At 37.5% G+C, this 22121-nt stretch overlaps 1 protein-coding gene across 1 annotated transcript in view; it reads right to left on the bottom strand.

Annotated features, from left to right (window-relative positions):
• LOC145783587 (uncharacterized) overlaps window positions 1-22121 on the bottom strand; it is a 50488-nt gene that overhangs the window by 6944 nt on the left and 21423 nt on the right. Inside the window, exons 9-17 of the mRNA XM_082595482.1 lie at window positions 20826-21168; window positions 19676-20732; window positions 19271-19420; window positions 17048-18168; window positions 9698-10755; window positions 8675-8928; window positions 6515-6678; window positions 3241-3437; window positions 2307-2778 (exon numbers count right to left, since the gene is read on the bottom strand). Coding sequence (XP_082451608.1) covers window positions 2311-2778; window positions 3241-3437; window positions 6515-6678; window positions 8675-8928; window positions 9698-10755; window positions 17048-18168; window positions 19271-19420; window positions 19676-20732; window positions 20826-21168 — 4812 coding nt within the window. The 3' untranslated portion in view covers window positions 2307-2310. The remainder of the gene's footprint in view (window positions 1-2306; window positions 2779-3240; window positions 3438-6514; window positions 6679-8674; window positions 8929-9697; window positions 10756-17047; window positions 18169-19270; window positions 19421-19675; window positions 20733-20825; window positions 21169-22121) is intronic.

The raw sequence follows: 22121 nt of genomic DNA, 5'->3' as shown, positions 1-22121 counted from the left end.
GTGGCAAAAGCTCTATATTTTAATAAATTGATTTTTATGATGTTGTGTGATATTGTTTATTTTAAATTGAGGTTAACCACATCATTTTTATGTCTTTGTGAAGTCATAATGGCTTTGAAGTCATAATTGTTATCCTTAACTTCACAATAGCTTAAATACAATCATTAGCTTTCAATGGGTATGCTAACAGTCAATGTGATAAAAAGCACTTAGAGAAAAGTTCAGTGAAAGATTTTCCGTTTCTTGGTAACTAAACAATCACTTTACAAAATGGAGCCAATCAGAAAAAAAATTATGCAATCATGGGGGAGTGGGGGGGCCTTAAAGTTTGAGGAACTTTTTAAAATTAACATGAAGATTTTCATATCAAGCAATTGTTTTTTTGATATTTTAATAGCATCATTGAATTCCTCACCCATGAGAACATGGGAATAGACACTTTGTTCATCATAATTGGACAAGAAATGGTGACTTTAGAGCATTTTCCCAAAATGTTCCCACGCACAATGGCGCCACTAGTGGCAAAAATGTGAAATTTTAAATCGCGATAACTTGAAAACGATACAAGGTATCAAAAAAATTCCAACAGTTATGAATATTATTCTAAAATATGTACTAAATATGTAAAAATGAAGAAAATCTAAGAGGTGGTAGTGTTCACCATTTGTTGAATTATAATGGAATGACTCTTCTGCGAAATGTCAAGTGGCTTACAGGCCTCGAAACTCGTTTTTGTTAACGGCGGACAAATGTGTGCGGTCTGAGCAGCTATCTCGGCGGACACACCAGTTTTAATGTCGATTGTCATGCTTAATCACTTTATCTTGATAATTCCTCGCCATTTAAGAACTGTAGCTACGGTTTAGAAGGCTTTGTAAAATTTCAACTTTGTTAAGTCAGTCTGAAAGGCTTTCATCAGACCAACGATGTGCGCTTGAAGAGTCAAAGCCGGATAACTGATTAACTTCCATCAAACGAGGTCGCGTGGCTTCTTGCGTCACAGTGCTCTTTGTTTGTCGGAAAACTTCTACACCAACGCTACTATTTTCTGCTGTGCAAAGTTTCACTAGGCTTTTTTCTTTAGGTTTATTTTTGCGTGTCATGTGACTGTGAGCGAAAGTGAATTTTTCCTGGGCCTTTTCTTTCTTACTGAAATAGGCCTACCAAAGTTTACCAAATTTTGTTGCATCTTGCTGTAATAGCCTACACGTATAATCTAATTTTGTAACCAACCTTGCCTTATCAATATCACTCGGAGATCAAAGTCAGACATTATGACGTAAAACTTGAACTAAGTTGCGCTTTATTAGTGTAGAAGTACCAGTACTCCCATCGATTCTTAAGGAAGAATTCACCTTTGTTACGCTGATTCAATATCATCATATGTTGAAGCAACGTAAAAATCGAAAGCTTTCCTCCTTGAATGGAAGCTAAGGGGTACAGTATTCTCATTTTCTACATGCGCGCTACAATGCGCGGGAAATTATATTCTCGCAACAATTGTTTGCGCTATGCAATGACGATTGGTATCGCTAGTTCCTGTGTTATTTCTCGGCGGACAAATAGGACCGATCTAGATGGTACTTCCCGCGGACATCACATGCTGTGACGAAAGACATGTCTGTCGTGTCCGCCGTGAATTTCGAGGCCTGGGCTTAGACAGGAAAACCGTTTATCACAATACTCACACTTGTGCGTTTTCTTTCTTCTGTGAATTTGCATGCATGTGAGCTGTAAGTTTTCTGTGGTCAGTGAATTCTTTACCACAATGAGCACACTGATGAGACTTCTCATCAATGCACGTTCGTCTGTGTGCTATCAAGGATAGTGAAGAGTGAAATTGTCTATTTGCAATACTTGCATATGTGAAGTTTTTCTCCTGTGTGAATTCGCATGAGATTTTCAATATTGGTGATTGTTACTCGCGCATCGCATATATTGCAAGTGACAAATCCATATTTCCTGGAACGCTTTGGTGAACTTGAGCTTGATGTTACGTCAATAGAGATCAAGATGTTGTCGATTCCAACACTCCTGGTTGTCGTGGAGTCTGCGAATTTGTTTTGATGTCACAACACGAGCAGACGGACATTGAGGCGAAGAAACATCGTTTGAGCAAATTTCCTCTTGGTGACTGAATTTAGTTGCAAAAAGTTTTGAACAAATGGATCATAAAAATCACACAGGATCATTAGAAGGAACTTATTTAAATAGAAAATTCTATTTGAATAAGTACCTTCTGATGATCCCAATGTGAATATCAAAAATTGGGTTCACATATAAAGATCATAGATTTGGCAACATACCAAGTTAATATTCATTTCGGGATTTGTGGATCTTGGAATGCACTTTCAGGTTTGAGATTTGAGAAAATCTTTTTCCGCATTGTGAACACTGGTATGGCTTCTCACCAGTGTGGGTCCTTCTGTGTAATGTCATTGAAGACGAAGATGAAAATTGTTTATCACAATACTCACACTTGTAAGGTTTTTCTCCTGTGTGTGTTCGCATGTGGACTTTAAAGTTGCTGCTGATCATTTGCTTGCTGCATATTTTGCAAGTGATGAATTTATATCTGCTGTATTTCAGCCAACCTAACCTTGGTGTTACGTCATTATGAGTTACAGTGCTATCTCCTGCAGCGTTGGTGACATGAATGGTGTCTGCACAAGTTCTGTCTGTTTGCAGGCAATGTGTTGTTGAAGCGGACACCAAATCTGCAGTTGTGGTGTTTTGCAAGGTTCTGTCTTCTTCCATCTGGTATGATGGAACAATATTCTAAACAATGAATTTTTATTTCAACATTAAAAGTACGTTCAAAAGAATGACAGCATGAGTGTCACCATGCTACACAACGCAACGCTTCCCAACCAGGGCGATGCTGCACCTTGGATTGCCATTTGCTCTTCTCAGCAGTGAGGCGAGCATTTTAGATTTTTTCATCAATGTTGATTGTGCATGTTATTTGCTGCTTGAATTTGAGATATTTCTAACAAAGCGCTTCGTGACTTGAACAAAAGGGAACACAAAAATTGAATGCTTTTTATTTTAATCTATCATATTTTCTCATGTTCAGTACAAGCAAATCTATTAAGTTTTGGGCATTTTGGGCACAAACGGTCTATTCAAAGTGGTTTCAATCTCTCTAAGCTACACAATAAAAAGGTATAAGTGCATTCGAAGGTTGTGCCATGAAAACGTGAGTCAGAAAAAAGCCTCTACTTTAGATAAGACCCATACCTTATGTAGAAGGTCACTTCGTGATATGTGAGTCTTGGAATGCACTTTCAGGCTTGAGATTTGAGAGAATCTTTTTCCACATTGTGAGCACTGGTATGGCTTCTCCCCAGTGTGGGTCCTTGTGTGGAATGTCATTGAAGGCGAAGATGAAAACTGTTTATCACAATACTCACACTTGTAAGGTTTTTCTCCTGTGTGTGTTCGCATGTGGACTTTAAAGTTGGTGTTTATCATTTGCTTGTCGCATATTTTGCAAGTTACAAGTTTATATTTGCTGTGATGTTTTGAGGTGCCTGATCTCGATGTTACATCATTTGAAGCCAAGACATCTAAAGAGCCCATTCTACATGGAGCCCTGTGTTCAATTTTGAGAGTGGCAGCAGATTGAAATTGAAACGGATAGGGTTCGTTTGATGAAGCAGTACAAAGTTCCTCTTTAACGAAATTGTTCCGTTCTCCAAGGTTAGTTCCAGTGCAGGCAACAACACCGGACTCAAAGTCGTCGTGGCGGGTGAAACCACTCCCAATAGATTTTACGTTAATTTCTTTACAAGATGGTGACGTCTTCGATACTACGTCACAATCAGTGAATGAAATGCTTTCTGTTGCAGCTTGAGAAAATATTGGCATCTTATTTGATTGTGATTTTGTTTGAGCAGAGTCCTGATTCCGGTTTGTTCCAAAGTTAGAAGGGCAAATAAACGATGCGTTTGTTTCATCATAATCAGAGTTATTTCCAATCGAGAAGTCCAATGAATGCCCAGGGATGAGTTTTGCAAATTGTTTCTTCAAAGAAATATCTTCGTCACTGTGAACGTTTTTCGAGCTCTGTGTATCAGAGTTCTGGTTATCGATGTGTCTTATTTCTCCACAATCGCTTTGACCTTTAGAATCGCTGCATTTAGCTAGCAATGACTTTTCAGCATTGAACTGGTGTGGCGAATCAGATCTCCTGATCAAGGATTCTTTCAGCACTTCCTTAATTTGGTAGATTTCTTTCATGACGTCATAGCGAAACTGCGCTAATGCTTCAAGGATTATGTTGTCACGCACGTCTTCGGGAATTTCCATCGGGCAGGGGTGATTAGAGCGTTAACTCATGAACATAAAAAAACATTTAATAAATTTTCTACTTTATGAAAATAAAAACCTTTGATATAAAAATAAAAGTAGTCAAAATTACTTGCAATAAAACGGAAGTCGAAAATCAGCAGTGTTATCCTTAAACGAGTAAATTGAAAGTCACACAGATGGAGCAGAATAAGCAAAATGTGGTAAGTCTACTTTTGGAAATCAATGCTATGCCCTGACAACATTGTTCCTTGTACGATTCATTATCAAGAACTTGAACATTCAAGAATCAAGGTATAGCCTTCCTGAAGTAATCGCACACAGAGTAAGTAAACAATAACAAACTAATTTTGCACATTTTTGAATGGAAAATACATGCAGACGTCCAAAATTCAATGAAAAAGAAAACTTTCAATGTTTGTTGTTAAAGGTAAGATAAACGGTAAAAGAAACTAAGATAGACCAAGAATGATTTGGACATCAAACCTGAATAAATGGACAAAATTAAGTTATGAAAATACAGTACGAACAGCATATGGTCGAGAACAATAGCGCATTGTATCCAACCCTCAGTACGATAATGATGATGTTGACATGGCCGCCATGATTCAATACATATCACAGTAAAGAATAATTCTCATAATCACACAATTTCCATAAATTTGCAGCGATAATAAACAACATTGAGGAAATGGCATGACTGAAATCATTAAAGTCCAGTTGACACCTGGACATTTAACAAGAGATTTGATGAAGCTTGTCAACTGTCAACTTTTTGTTGTATTCAGACTTACACCCTGTGATTGAAGATTTATATTAAATGAACAAAAAGAAAAAGAAGCCAATCTTCGTGTGTACCTTTAAGTGTCTTGCCAACGACACAGCCACATGTTCTTAAGCGGTGTCGAACCGCTGCACTTTCAAAAGTTAAACTGGAGTTCTAACCACTCGGGTACAAAGCAAACCAATGGCACTGATGACGACCACTGAAAATACCTGACAACTTCTGCAATCATTTAAGAAAAAGTTCCGAACCAGATTTTCGTACTTCTAAAGTCCCCAGAATGCAAAATGATGTCTTTGAACATTTCTTCGTAACCTGAATGTTAATACATGATTGTGAATGAATTGAACGTGAACATTATTTCCTTTCATATAAATAATAATAATAATAATAATGTTAGTTTTTATATAGCGCTGTATCCATCGCAGAATGCGTTGCTCTACAGCGCTTTACAAAGCAGACAGTGTCAATATGTCAATGTCAAAAGCAGACAGTGTCATATAACGTGAAATAACTTGGAAATTGACATTTGTTTTGTGAATCCTATGAAGGTTTCGATTAGAAGGGAAGTATGAGCAAATTGCATTATAATTTACAAAACAAGGATCTTGAGGACAGGAATGTTATATTTCTAGGAAAGGAGAAACACATTTCTTAATTGGAAGAACAACCATCATTTAAGCATAATCAGCAATGAAGCAACTTTTGTGACGTCACAGGCAATGTACAATATCAAAAATGAGGAGATTGCATCTGCCGTTGTGGTATTTTCCAGCGCTTGATCTTCCCTTAAGCATCAAAATGTAATGAAATACAACATGTCAATGGATATGATCATCCTTTAAAAGTGTTGAGAAAGTCCACAATGTGACGATATTTGTGTGTCGGCCTTTAGTGCGTTGCAACGGTTCCGATGTTGTAACCAAAGCGTGTAATCACTTTCCAATGCAAAAAATTGTTTACATTTGCATCAACCTCAGATTCACAGTTGAAAAATCCGTCAGTTTAAAAAATAAGAAAATCAAATATAGGACTACTGCCAGTGATTTTAGTATGCAGCTAAAAATTTGGGCCATTTTTAACCTCAGAGTCCTAAACAACAAACAGGGACATCAAAAATCAAAACAAACAAAAACATAAATTTGTTGCCCAAATGTTATGAGCAAACAAAGCACTCAAAAGTTTCCATTTGAAATGAGCGCAGCATTTTTTCAAAACAATGAACATTATTAGTTGGGGCTAATAATTCGCTAGTATGGGCTAGCATCAAAAAATTCGAGCTTGTTCCATGATTTATCGTTTGAAGATATTTATGATATAACGATAAAAATCTTGTGAAAAAATACTTTTGAACCAAAAGTTGAAAAATTTCACGAACATAAATTTGACCACATACCTGTTATTGACCCGATAGTACATGAGTCTTGGAATGTCTGTTCAGTGCCCCAGTTTGAGTAAATGCTTTGCCGCATTGTGAACACCTGAATGGCCTCTCCCCTGTGTGTACCCTTCGGTGTCTCTTCAAAAAGCTCGAATGGGAAAACCGTTTATCGCAATACTCACACTTGTGAGTTTTCTTTCTTGTGTGCATTCGAATGTGATATTTAAGTTTTTTGCGATAAGTGAATTCTTTACCACAATGTGGACACTGATGAGACTTCTTATCAATGCAGATTCCTCTATGGTCTTTCAGGATTAATGAAGAATGAAACTGTCTGGCAGCAGATTGAAATTGAAACGAATTGGGTTCGTTTGATGAAGCAGTACAAAGTTCCTCTTTAACGAAATTGTTCCATTTTCCAAGGTTAGTTGCAGTGCAGGCAACAACACCAGACTCGAAGTTGTCGTGCCGGGTGGAACTACTTGCAATAGATCTTACGTTAATTTCCTTAAAAGATGGTGACGTCTTTGAAACTGCGTCACAAGCAGTGCGTGAAATGCTTTCTGTTGCAGCTTGAGAAAATATTGGCATCTTATTTGATTGTGATTTTGTTTGAGCAGAGTCCTGATTCCGGTTTGTTCCAAAGTCAGAGGGGAAAATGAACGATGAGCTTGTTTCATCATAATCAGATTCATTTCCAATCGAGAAGTCCAATGAATGCCCAGGGGTGAGTTTTGCAAATTGTTTCTTCAAAGAAATATCTTCGTCACTGAGAATGTGTTTCGAGCTCTGTGTATCAGAGTTCTGGTTATCGATGTGTCTCATTTCTCCATAATCGCTTTGACCTTTAGAATCACTGCATTTAGCTAGCAATGACTTTTCAGCAACGAACTGGTGTGGCGAATCAGATCTCCTGATCAAGGATTCTTTCAGTACTTCCTTAATTTGGTAGATTTCTTTCATGACGTCATAGCGAAACTGAGCTAATGCTTCAAGGATTATGTTGTCATGCACGTCTTCGGGAATTTCCATTGGGCAGGGGTGATTAGAGCGTTAACTCATGAACACAAAAAACATTTAATAAATTTCCTACTTTATGAAAATAAAAACCTTTGATATAAAAAAGAAAATAGTCAAAATTACTTGCAATAAAACGGAAGTCGAAAATCAGCAGTGTTATCCTTAAAGGAGTAAATTGAAAGTCACACAGATGAAGCAGAATAAGCAAAATGTGGTAAGTCTACTTTTCGAAATCAATGCTTCACAGACGAAATCTGAATTACAAGTGCAAAGCAGCAAAACCTTGGCACCATTGCTCCTTGGTCAACTTGAGCATTCAAGAATCTAGGTATAGCCTTCCTGAAGTAATCGCACACAGAGTAATGTTGAATGGAAAATACATGCAGACGTCCAAAATTCAATAAAAAAGAAAACTTTAAATGTTTTTATTGTTTAAAAAATGCTTAGTTTGACTCTTTGTGAAACTGGATAAGAATTACTGAATCCCTCGAAGTTGCTCAAACTTGTATTGTAAAGTTTATTATTTGTACCACCATTGGTACAGTAGCAATGGTCATTGGTTAGGTTATGTCATTGTTTACGTACACAACTAAACTCGCAACTTACAAATGGGTAACACGATTTCACGAGGGTTGATACACACAGGCCATGCCAACTTGCAAGCTTCAAGTTTGAACAGCAGTTGTTAAATATAGTCTTTGTGTATACTATTCTGTGTGATTTTGAGCAACACAAATAATGGACTAGACTTTGGCAGTTGTGCTAAAAATGCAATGAGCATCTGGTAAAAATAGAACAAAATAGAAAAATGAGCATTTTTTTAACATGACACTAGAAGTTTTGCAATTATTTGCGATCCAGTGATCTCACAATAGATCAAAAGATCTGAACTTAAACATGTGATGTCATTAGGATTTGGTACAACTAAGACAATGATAACGATGACGTAACAATCCGATATGCCTAACGCTTATAGCATTGCTTACATTTATAGCACAGAAGATGAAGACAGTATAGTTTTCGAAATGTTTGTTTGCTGAACATGAGTTTAGTATCTACATTTTGGGCTCTTTATTCTTTGATTAGATTAACCAAGCAATAGCTCAGTTTCGAAAATTGCGTTCAAACATAAAGATCATAGATTTGGCAACATACCAAGTTAATATTCATCTCGTGATTTGTGAATTTTGGAATGTCCTTTGAGGTTTGAGATTTGAGAGAATCTTTTTCCACATTGTGAGCACTGGTATGGCTTCTCACCAGTGTGGGTCCTTCTGTGGAATGTCATTGAAGGCGAAGAAGCAAACTGTTTATCACAATACTCACACTTGTAAGGTTTCTCTCCTGTGTGTGTTCGCATGTGGACTGTCATTGAAGGCGAAGAAGAAAACTGTTTGTCACAACACTCACACTTGTAAGGTTTCTCTCCTGTGTGTGTTCGCATGTGGACTTTAAAGTTGCTGCTGATCATTTGCTTGCTGCATATATTGCAAGTGATGAATTTATATCTGCTGTATTTCAACCAACCTAACCTTGGTGTTACGTCATCAAGAGTTACAGTGCTATCTCCTCCAGCGTTGGTGGCATGAATGGTGTCTGCACAAGTTCTGTCTGTTTGCAGGCAATGTGTTGTTGAAGCGGACACCAAATCTGCAGTTGTGATGTTTTGCAACGTTCTGTCTTCTTCCATCTGGTATGAAGGGACAATACTCTAAACAATGAATTTTTATTTAAACATTAAAAATACGTTCAAAGAAATGACAGCAAGAGCATCAACATGCTACACCACACAACGCAACACTACCTAACCAGGGCAATGCTGCACCTTGAAGTGCCATTTGCTCTTCTCAGCAGTGAGGCAAGCATTTTTGCTCTTTTCATCAATGTTGATTGTGAATGTTATATGCTGCTTGAATTTCAGATACTTCTAACAAAGCGCTTCATGACTTGAACAAAAGTGAACACACAAATTGAATGCTTATTATTTTAATCTACCACATCTTCTCATGTTCAGTACAAGCAAATCTATCAAGTCTCAATTTTGGACACAAACGGCTTACTCAAAGTGGTTTCAATTACTCTGAGCAACGCAATGGAACGTTGTAAGTGCATTTGAAGGTTGTGCTATGAAAACGTGACTCAGAAAATGCCTCTACTTTAGATTAGGCCCATACCTTATGTGGAAGTTCACTTCGTGATATGTGAGTCTTGGAATGCACTTTAAGGCTTGAGATTTGAGAGAATCTTTTTCCACATTGTGAGCACTGGTATGGCTTCTCACCAGTGTGGGTCCTTCTGTGGACTGTCATTGAAGACGAAGAGGAAAACTGTTTATCACAATACTCACACTTGTAAGGTTTCTCTCCTGTGTGTGTTCGCATGTGGACAGTAAAGTTGGTGTTTATCACTTGCTTGTCGCAGATGTTGCAAGTTACAAGTTTATATTTGCTGTGATGCTTTGAGGTGCCTGATCTCGACGTTACATCATTTGGGGTCAAGACATCTAAAGAGCCCACTCTAAATGGATCCCTTTGTCCAATTGTAAAAGTGGCAGCAGATTGAAATTGAAACGGACAGGGTTCGTTTGATGAAGCAGTACAAAGTTCCTCTTTAACGAAATTGTTCCCTCCTCCAAGGTTAGTTCTAGCAACAATACCGGACTCGAAGTCGTCGTGTTGGGTGGAACTACTCGCAATTGATCTTACGTAAATTTCTTTACAAGATGGAGACGTCTTCGAAACCATGTCATCATCAGTGGGTGGAATGCTTTCTGTTGTAGCTTGAGAAAATATTGACATTTTGTTTGATTGTGATTTTGTTTGAGCAGAGTCCTGATTCCGGTTTGTTCCAAAGTCAGAAGGGCAAATGAACGATGCGCTTGTTTCGTCATAATCAGAGTCATTTCCAATGGAGAAGTCCAATGAATGCCCAGGGATGAGTTTTGCAAATTGTTTCTTCAAAGAAATATCTTCGTCACTGAGAACGTGTTTCAAGCTCTGTGTATCAGAGTTCTGGTTATCGATGTGTCTCATTTCTCCATAATCGCTTTGACCTTTAGAATCGCTGCATTTTGCTAGCAATGACTTTTCAGCATCAAACTGGCATGGCGAATCAGATCTCCCGATCAAGGATTCCTTCAAAACTTCCTTAATTTGGTAGATTTCTTTCATGACGTCATTGCGAAACTGCGCCAATGCTTCAAGGATTATGTTGTCACGCACGACTTCGGGAATTTCCATCGGGCAGGGGTGATTGGAGCGTTAACTCATGAACATAAAAAAACATTTAATAAATTTTCTACTTCATGAAAACAAATACCCTGGCAATAAAAAAGTATCGTAGTGAAAATTACTTGCAATAAAATGAAATTCGGAAATCAGCAGTGTTATCCTTAAACGAGTAAATTGAAAGTCACACAGATGAAGCAGAATAAGCAAACATGTGGTAAGTCTACTTTTGGAAATCAATGCTATGCCCTGACAACATTGTTCCTTGTACGATTCATTATCAAGAACTTGAACATTCAAGAATCAAGGTATAGCCTTCCTGAAGTAATCGCACACAGAGTAAGTAAACAATAACAAACTGATTTTGCACATTTTTGAATGGAAAATACATGCAGACGTCCAAAATTCAATGAAAAAGAAAAGTTTAAATGTTTTATTGTTTGAAAAATGCTTAGTTTGACTCTTTGCCAGACTGGATAAGATTTACTGAATCCTTGGAAGTTGCTCAAAATTGTATTGTAAAGATTATTATTTGTACTACCATTGGTACATTGTGTACAGTAGTAATGGTTAAGTTATGTGTTTGTTTACGTAACTAAAACTCGCAACTTGCGTCAAATCGGTAACATGATTCATGAGGGTTTATATACACAGGCCACGCCAACATGCAAGCTTCAAGTTTGAATAGCAGTTGTTAAATAGTCTTTGTGTATATTTTGTGTGATTTTGAGCAACACAAATAATGGACTAGACTTTGGCAGTTGTGCTAAAAATGCAAAGAGCATCTGGAAAAAATAGCAAAAAGAAAAAATGAGCATATTTTTAACATGAAACTAGAAGTTTTGCAATTATTTGAGATTGAGTGATCCCACAATTGATCAAACTTAGAAAGTTCAGATTCTCAAAACTATAATTTCACATTTGAGTTCAAAATCTGTTACGTCAGCCTCCAGACATTATTTGAGGTCTGCACGTTGTCAAGGCCGTTATAGATGAGTCGCTATAAGCAATACATAACGATCTATACCAGTGGTTCCCAACCGGGGTGCCGCGGCACCCTGGGGTGCCAATTGCAATGCTCAAGGGTGCGGCGAGATATTGAGATATTGCAATACTGCAGCCTATTCTTTATTTTAACTTTAACCTGTTGAGTGCGGAATTTATTTATTTCTAACTGAGTTTCAGTGCGTATTAAATTTTGCGTCTCGCAGTTATTCCCGGCTCTTTTCTGGAGAGTCGCTTAGTGGGGAAGTCGCTGGCGATAAGTAGATAATCCACGATAAGCCTGTGTTTTCTCAGCTAGGAAAAACAGCGTGAAAGAGATTTTGACTCGTTGCTGTTTCTTCCATAAAAACATTTGAAACGCATCATTATTGCCAGGTTTCATGATTTTATTTTGCGTTTCAGGGCGCACAATTGGGTCTCCAAATTAGCGTATTTAGTAGATATCTTCGACCATTTAAATAACGTGAATGCCAAAATGGAGGGCAAAATGACACTCTCTTAACTTCAACCGATAAAATGAAAGCACTGAGAGAAAAACTGCAAATGTGGTCCTTAAAAGTGGAGAACGGAAACTTTGACATGGTTTCACATTTCCCTGAAATCAAGAACAAAGAAGTTGTCTCATTAATAACTCAGCACCTAAAATCATTGCAAGAAAAAACTGAGATGTATTTTCCCAGCTTGTCCACGGAAAATTACTCATGAGTAAGAAAACTATTTTTACTGGACTCTCATATTGCTTTGAATCTTAAAGAAGAAGAAGAATTAATTGACATTCGTAACAATGGAAATTTTAAGCTTATGTACAAGCAGATGCCCAGATGCCTCTCGACGAGTTCTGGATAAAAATTCAAAATGCATATCCTTGCATTGGAAAGAAAGCTATTGAGCTTTTGCTGCAGTTTTCCACGTCATTCCTATGTGAGAGTAGATTTTCCGTATTATTGAACATAAAAACTAAAAAACGAGAGCGACTGCTTATAGTCGAGGAAGAAATGCAAGTGGCTTTGTCGAATGTGCCTCGAGATATTAAGGGAATTTGTGCAAGAAGTCAAGCCCAAATTTCCCACTGACTTTTGAATAAATAGACTAGGCTATATTTATTTACGCGCGCTATACTGCACAATACAACTCATTCTGTGTTATTTCATACAGTTATTTGAAATACAGAAACCTCATAAAATTGATCCAGTTTTGCCAGGGTGCCGCAAACTATTTATCTCTTTGATAGGGTGCCGCAAGGTCAAAAAGGTTGGGAACCACTGATCTATACACACAGACCTTGACAACGTGCAAACTGGAGGCCTGACTGAAGGCCGATGTAATTTCGATTTTAACCTCAAAGCAACATTTACTTTATATTTGTTTGAAATGATAATTTTGAGAATCCAAATTGCCAAAATGTGATGACTGAAATCGCTGCAAAACTCCTAAGTTTACGTTCAGAAAATGACAAATCTTTCTCATTGTTCTAGTGTTGCCAGACGCTTTTTGAATTTCCAGCACAAGTGCCAAAATCTGGTCCGTTATTTGGATGGTAACAATAGTACAAAGAAACTCAAAGTCACCAAAAATATACACAAAGACTATATGTACTGAGTACTCAAATTGTCAACTTATACAGATTATCGGCCTTCAGTCAAATTTTAAGTTGCACGTTAACATGAATGTTTCAATCTTTGAATGTTTTAATCAATCAAAATTTAAATTTATCAATTCGTCAAAGGATATTAAAATGCTATATCTGGTCAACCCTTTTATACAACTCTGAAACTTGGACAGTGTCACAAAAAATGGAAATACGAATCGATGCCTTCGACTTCGAGCTCTGGTCATACAGGCAAATGTTAAAAATTTCATGGAAACAAAAGATCACTAACGATGAAGTTTTATCCAAATTCAATTCAAGCAAAATTCTTTTACAAATAGTCAAAAGAAGGAAATTCAAGTATTTCGGACACACAGTAAGGCAAAACTCGTTACAAAGATCATTAATAGAAGGTAAGATAAACGTTAAAGGAACAAAGACAGACCAAGAATGATTTGGACATCAAACCTGAATAAATGGACAAAATTATGTTATGAAAATACAGTACAAATAGCATATGGTCGAGAACAAGGGTGCATTTTATCCAACCCTCAGTACGATGATGATGATGTTGACATGGCCGCCATGATTCAATACATATCACAGTAAAGAATAATTCCCATAATCACACAATTTCCATAAATTTGCAGCGATAATAAACAACATTGAGGAAATGGCATGACTGAAATCATTAAAGTCCAGTTGACACCTGGACATTTAACAAGAGATTTGATGAAGCTTGTCAACTGTCAACTTTTTGTTGTATTCAGACTTACACCCTGTGATTGAAGATTTATATTAAATGAACAAAAAGAAAAAGAAGCCAATCTTCGTGTGTACCTTTAAGTGTCTTGCCAACGACACAGCCACATGTTCTCAAGCGGTGTCGAACCGCTGCACTTTCAAAAGTTAAACTGGAGTTCTAACCACTCGGTTACAAAGCAAACCAATGGAACTGATGACGACCACTGAAGATACCTGACAACTTCTGCAATCATTTAAGAAAAAGTTCCGAACCAGATTTTCGTACTTTTAAAGTTCCCAGTATACAAAATGATGTCTTTGAACATTTCTTCGTAACCTGAATGTTAATACATGATTGTGAATAAATTGAATGTCAACATTATTTCCTTTCATACCACGTGAAATAACTGGGAAATTGACATTTGTTTCGTGATTCATATGAAGGTCTCGATTAGAAGGGAAGTATGAGCAAACTGCATCATAATTGACAAAACAGGGATCTTGAGGACAGGAATGTCATATTTCTAGGAATGGAGAAACATATTTCTTAATTGGAAGAACAACCATTATTTAAGCATAACCAGCAATGAAGCAACTTTTGTGACGTCACAGGCAATCTACACTATCTATGTCAGTGGTTCTCAAACTTTTTCAGCTTGTGGCACATTAGAAAAAATATAAAACGCACGCGACACACTTACAAAAGAAGAAAAGTTGCTTTAAAAAAAATTATTTTCACGTGTCAATGCGATGGATGTGCTTGTTTATACCAATATAAGCTTCGACTGAAACGAAGTTGCATTGTTGACAAACATATACCCGAATTTCATCGTCAATTTCAAGCAGTCTCTCTCGTTTACAGCTTTTAATTTCAGTCAAAACATGAAAAGCCATGTTCACATAGCCATGAAGATGTAATTTTGGCAATATAATTTTGATTGCTTTTACACGAATCATGAAATAGAATTTGGAAGCAAACAGCCAAAACGCATCCAAGTTTTTTTTGTGGAAACAGCGTTTGAAAAAATGGGTCGTTTCGTAAATTAATGAGCTGTTCTTCTTCTGCAGAAAGATTGCTTGATTCATTGCTTCCAAATGGTGGGAAGTAATGTTAGGAAAAGCAATAGCTAACATAGCAGCCCAATAGTGACGTGGCAATTACCCTGCTGTATCGGCAATGCCATAATTGGTTTCATCGTCACATGTGCTTATTTATCATCTATTGAAGGAGTTAAAGCGCTTTTAAGTCGCATGCTTGTCTGAATGGCTTATTTTAAATATTTATACAGTTCTTTTCCAAAATTTCAAAAAGATTTGCGGCACACTTGAGAATCTGTGGCGGCACACTAGTGTGCAGCAGCACACAGTTTGAGAATCACTGATCTATGTAGTGGAGATTGCAAATGCCGTTGTGGTATTTTCCAGCGTTTGATCTTCCCTTGCTTGACTCAGTTGAAGCATCAAAACGTAATAAAATACAACATGTTAATTGTTAATGGATATGATCATTGATCAGTGGCGGCTCGTGCCATGCGGGTGCAGAGCTGCAGCCCTACCTGAAAGAAAGAGAAGAGGGAAAATATGTTTTCCTCTGTGTTTGTCCGAGCCGGTTACTTTTTTCACTTAAGAATTGCGGATCGAAAATTAAAATATTAAAATTTCGTTTGGCAACACCGATTTTGGGCAAACTGCTTTGCAGCGCGAGATTCTGGATTTCAAACGCTCTGATTGGCTAAAAATTATCCTTGAAGCTCCACCTCTTTCGGTATTTTACAGCAATTTTTGAGTCTGTTGGGGCTGCATAGAAAACAGCCCCACCTAATCGAATAACTTTACAGATGTTTTTATTTCGCAGAGTAGCGATGAGCCATGAATGTAGACGTATTAGCTGTAGAGGGTTTTCAACGGGTTATAGGAAGTACTAGTCCAGCCAAGGGCATCTCAAAATCACTTGAACCTCATGTGCAAAGGCTAGGTTAGTCAAGACTAAGCTCAATACTAGTAAAGTTTGTCTCCAAAGCCTACTGTCAGTTCTTTCAAACTATAGCTTAGGAATATATCAACTTTTTAACAAAGTTTGAATGCATTTTTTCAAAATTTCGGGTAAAAACATGCTCAGAACGCTCCAAATTTAATGTAATTTTTCTGGGGGGGACCCTCAGACCCCCCACAGTATCGTTCGACTTCGGCGAACTCAGCGACGGGCTTCGCCCGTGGATTATTTATTGCAGCCCCACTGCTCACAAACACCACCAGCCGCCACTGGATATGATCATCCTTTAAAAGTGTTGAGAAAGGCCACAATGTGACGAAAATTGCGGCCTTTTGTGTGTTGCAACGGTTCTGGTCTAATCAAAGCGTGTAATCAGTTTCCAATTTAAAAAAAATGGTTTACTTTTGGAACGGAATCAGATTCACAGTTGAAAAATTCGTCAGTTTAAAAAGTAAGAAAATCAAAAATAGGATTACTGTCTGTGATTTTAGTCTGCAGCTAAACATTTGGGCCATTTTTAAACTCAGAGTCCTAAACAACAAACAGGGACACCAAAAATCAAAACGAACAAAAACATATTTACCATAAATTTGTTGCCCAAATGTTACAAGCAAACAAAGCACACAAAAGTTTCCATTTGAAATGAGCGCAGCATTATTAGTGGGGGCTAATAATCCGCTAGTAGGGGCGAGTACCAAATAGTTGCAGCTTATTCTATGATTTATTGGTTGAAGATATTTTTGATATAACGATAAAAAAAACTTGTGAAAAGATACTTTCGAAGCAAAAGTTGACAAATATTACCAACATAAATTTGACCACAATACCTGTTATTCACTCGATAGTACATGAGTCTTGGAATGTCTGTTTAGTGCCCCAGTTTGAGTAAATCCTTTGCCGCATTTGGAACACTTGAATGGCCTCTCCCCTGTGTGTACCCTTTTGTGTGTCTTCAAATCGCTCGAATGGGAAAACCATTTATTACAATACTCACATTTGTGCGTTTTCTTTCTTGTGTGGATTCGAATGTGGTCTGTAAATTGTCTAAGGTTAGTGAATTCTTTACCACAATGTGGACACTGATGAGACTTCTCATCGGTGCATGTTTTTCTGTGTTCTATAAAGGATGGTGAACATTCAAACTGTCTATCGCAACACGTGCATTGAAACGGTTTCTCTCCTGTGTGTATCCGCATGTGATCTTCAATATGAATGATTGTTACTCGCATACTGCATATATTGCAAGCAACAAATTCATATTTCTTGGGACGCTTTGGCGGACTTGAGCTTGATGTTACATTAATAGAGGTCAAGGTGTTGTCGATTTCAACATTGGTAGTTGTCGTAGTGTTTGAACTGGATCTATAACTTGGTTCTGATGTGCGAACACGAGCAGATTGACATTGAGACGAACAAACATCGTTTGAACAAACTTCCTCTTTAACAAAATCTATAGCATACTCAGGCTTTGTTAAGGTGGAGACGACAGCACAAGGTTCAATGTGGTTGTCTTGAGCAGAAATATTAGCTGTAGATTTAGTGTTGACAACCATCTGATGCGATGGTGACGTTTCGGATATGACATCACATTCAGATACTTGAATCACTTCAATCCTGGATGGAGAAAAATTCGGAGGCGGATCTGATTGTGAATTAGTTTCCACAAAGTGCTGAGAGTCGTTTGTTCCAGTGTCTGTAGTACATTTCGAGACAAGAGGCAACTTTGTTTCATCACAATGAGATGCTAAATCTGAAATGTCCATTGAAAGACCACGCACGGGTTCTAGTGATTCAAGCTTCGAAGAATCACTTTGTTCATCAAGAAAATCTTTCAAGCTCTGTTCATGTATGTTTTGATCAACCATTGACCTTACTCCTTGGAAATCAGTATCATTCTCAGTTTCATCGCCATTAAACATCGATGTCTTTAGATGATCAACATGACACTGCGACTCCGATCTACAGATCAAGGATTCTTTCAGAGCTTCTTTGATTTGAAAGATCTCTTTCATGACATCATGGCGAAACTGCGCCAATGCTTCGAGGATTCTGTCATCCTTTGATTCATCGGGGAATTGTTGTTGGATATGTTGACTGACAGACATGACGAAGCACCTAAGTTAATTAATATTACCAAAACACAACTCTAAACATAAGACTCACTATTACTTGCAATAAAATGAAAATTACATAGAATCAACTCTTCATCGAGGAAACCAAGTATTGCAAAGAAAACACACAAATAGCACTTTTTGCTGGAAATTTCTCTAGATCTCACAATATTACATTATGCTATGAACAAAAGTTCGAAATATTTACAAACCCTTTTCATCTTGCAAAGCATCAATGACTAACTTTAATGAAATCTTTCAAGTCTCCAGGCTTTTTTACACAACGAATTGAAAACTACAAGACAAAAAATTACGAAAATTACGAAACGACATGATGGAGTACTCAATACTTTAATTAACATTTAAGAAAAAACAAAACACGTGTTACAACTACGGGAAAGAAAACGAAAAACAATACAGTATCAACTCTTTATTCAGGACAATAAGCATTGATAAGAAAATGCATAAAACGTTTTGCTTTGGAATTTTAATGATCTATCAGCATCGATCTGTTTCATGTAAACTAATACAATTAAAAAATGTTGTCAAAATCCGATCATCTCAAAACTTAGCATCAAGAAAAATTGAGTTCAAACATAAAGATCATAGATTTGGAAACATACTAACTTAGTATTCATACTATGATTTGATGCAAACGATCGACAGCTCATGGCGATCTTTCCCCGTTCTTGTGGAAAGGTCAATGTATCTAAATAATACGTGGAATCAAACCAACGACTTTTTTATAATTGATTTCATGGATATAACTACAGCAGGTGACTGCCTAGGATGTAGCCGAGCGGGGATGACAACTAGTGATTAGGCAAATACAATTTTATTCTTGCATTCAGCTTTATATCAAGCGTAACGATGTATTTAGAATAATCTTTTGACTTGAAGGTGACCGTAAAAATGGAGCACAAGTTTAAAAACATACTTGTTAAAGGGTTTGTTGTGCATGAATCTTGGAATGTCTAGTGAGATGCGAAGATTGAGTGAATCCTTTGCCGCATTGTGAACACTTGAAAGGCCTCTCCCCTGTGTGTACCCTTTTGTGACATACCAAGTGGCTTAGATTGGAAAACTGTTTATCGCAATGCTCACACTTGTACGTTTTCTTTCTTCTGTGGATTTGCATGCGAGTTGAAAGTTCGCTGCGGTCAGTGAATTCTTTACCAGAATGTGAACACTGATGAGACTTCTCACGAGTGCATGTTCGTCTGTGTGCTTTCAAGGATGGTGAAGAATGAAACTGTCTAGATATAGTAAAAATCACACTGATAAGGTTTCTTTCCTGTGTGTATTCGCATGTGATCTTCAATATGAGTGGTTGTTACCCGCACATTGCATACGATGCAAGCAACAAATTTATATTTCCTAGAACGCTTTCGTGAACTTGAGCTTGATGTCACGTCAATAGAGATCAAAGTGTTGTCGATTCCAACACTGGTGGTTGTCATAGAGTCTGAACTGAATCTATAATTTAATCTGAAGTGAGAACAGGAGCTGACGGAAATGGAGACGAACCAGCATCGTTTGAGAAAAGTTCCTCTTTAATAAAATCTATGGCATACTCAGGCTTTGTTGCTGTGAGAACAACAGCACAAGGCTCAAAGTGGTTGTCTTGAGCAGAAATACTCGCTGTAGATTTAGTGTTGACGACAATGTTAGGCAATGATGATGTTTCTGATAATATTTCACTATACGACGTTTGAGGGACTTCTATTGTGTTCAGCACATGAGTCTTGGAATGTCTGTTCAGTGTCCCAGTTTGAGTAAAACCTTTGCCGCATTCTGAACACTTGAATGGCCTCTCTCCTGTGTGTACCCTACTGTGGCTCTTCAAAAAGCTCGGACGGGAAAACCGTTTATCACAATACTCACACTGGTGCGTTTTTGTGTGAATTTTAATGTGGTATTTAAGTTGATGGTGGTAAGTGAATTGTTTACCACAATGAGGACACTGATGAGACTTCTCTGAGTGATGAGACGAGTGATGAGTGATGAGACGATGAGACTTCTCATCAGTGCATGTTTTTCTGTGTGCTATCAAGGCTGGTGAAGAATGAAACTGTCTATCGCAATAACAACATTGATAAGGTTTCTCTCCTGTGTGTGTTCGCATGTGATCTTTAATATGAGTGGTTGCTACTCTAACATTGCATATATTGCAAGTGACAAATTCATATTTCCAAGAACGCTTTCGTGGACTTGACCTGGATGTTATGTCAACAGATGTCAATGTGTTGTCGATTCCAATATTGGTGGTTGTCGTAGAGTCTGAACTGAATCCATGATTTTGTTCTGATGTGAGGACAGTAGATGGACATTGAAACGAACCAACATTATTTGAACAAACTTCCTCTTTAACAAAATCTATAACATCTTCAGACTTTGTGACAGTGGAAACAATGGTAGAACATCTGAAGTGGTTGTCTTGAGCAGAAATACTCACTGCAGATTTATTATTGACGACAATCTGATGCGATTGTGACGCTTTTGATTTGATGTCACCATCAGATACTCGAATAACTTCAATTGTGGATGACGAAAACTTCGGAGGCGGATCTGATCATGAATTATTTTCCACAAAGTCCTGAGTGTGGTTTAATCCAATTTCTGTAGTACAAATTGAGACAAGGGGTAACTTTGTTTTATCACAATGAGATGCTGAAGGCGAGATGTCCATTAAATCGCCTGCGATGCGTTCTATCGATTCATGCTTCAAAAAAGCATTTTGTTCGAGTAGAAAATCCTTCAAGCTCTGTTCGTGTATGTTTCGATCAACCATTGACCTTGTTCCTTGGAAATCAGTTTTATTCTCAGTTTCACCGCCATTAAACATCGATGTCTTGGGAGAATCAACCTGATAAAGTGACTCAGATCTTCCAATTAAAGATTCCTTCAAAGCTTCTTTGATTTGGATGATTTCTTTCATGATGTCAAGGCGAAACTGTGCCAATGCTTCGAGGATTCTGTCACCTCCAGATTCATTGGGGATTCCCTGGGGGCAAGGGTGTTCAAAAGGTTGACTCACAAGCATCCTGAAGTACTTTAGTTAATTAACATACCTAAAATACAACTCTAAATGAAAGGCTCATTATTAGTTTGAATAAAATGAAAATTCACAGAATCAACTCTCTATCGAGGAAACCAAGTATCTTCAAAAAGCTCGGACGAAACCAAGTATAGCAAAAAAAACGCACAAATAGCCCTTTATGATGGAGATTTCTCCATGTTTCATAACATTACAAATACAATATGCTATGAACAAACTCGGTTATCTTGTAACTCATTAATGACTTACTCTAATGCAATCTTTTACGTACAATTTTGGTAAAGAGGTCACTTTCTTTAACCACAGACATATACAACCAAGCAACCCCACGGCATTTAACATAATCCATTGAAATTGGACATAAACTATAAGCTACAAACGTTTTCGGCCATACACACGTTACAAAAAAATAACTGCTTATCATATCAACAATGAAAATGAATAACTGATCTAAACACTGAATTGAAAAACGAAATGCAAAATAAAATGGCAGAGCATAGGAGAAAGGCACATCACATAGCGTTTAAATTACGCGGAATTAATCTTTTACGTCCACACAAATTTTTGATGGTCTGAATGATCATCATCATCATCATAATCCATCGTCGGTTTGTTCCCCACTAGTGGGGGTGGCCGATTGTTTCCGCGCAGCAATTGTTTTAATCCCTTTTCTCCATTTCACTCTGTCCCTTGCATCTTCCTCCTTCCGTCCGACTTTTTTAAATTCATCCTTCACTTGTTGTTTCCACGTTCTTTTTGGACGACCGCGTTTCCTCTTCCCATCCACCTTTAGATCTAGTGCCTTTCTAAGAAAACTTCCTTCCTCCCTCCTTATCACATGTCCATACCATCTTACTCCATTTGCCCTTGCCAGTTGGTCTATGGTCTCTCTCATCTCT

This window comes from Aplidium turbinatum, chromosome 14 (genome assembly GCF_918807975.1).
Source record: "Aplidium turbinatum chromosome 14, kaAplTurb1.1, whole genome shotgun sequence".
Classification (NCBI taxonomy): domain Eukaryota; kingdom Metazoa; phylum Chordata; class Ascidiacea; order Aplousobranchia; family Polyclinidae; genus Aplidium; species Aplidium turbinatum.
Note: the sequence above shows the minus strand (reverse complement) of the source record. Positions and strands in the feature narration are given on the sequence as shown.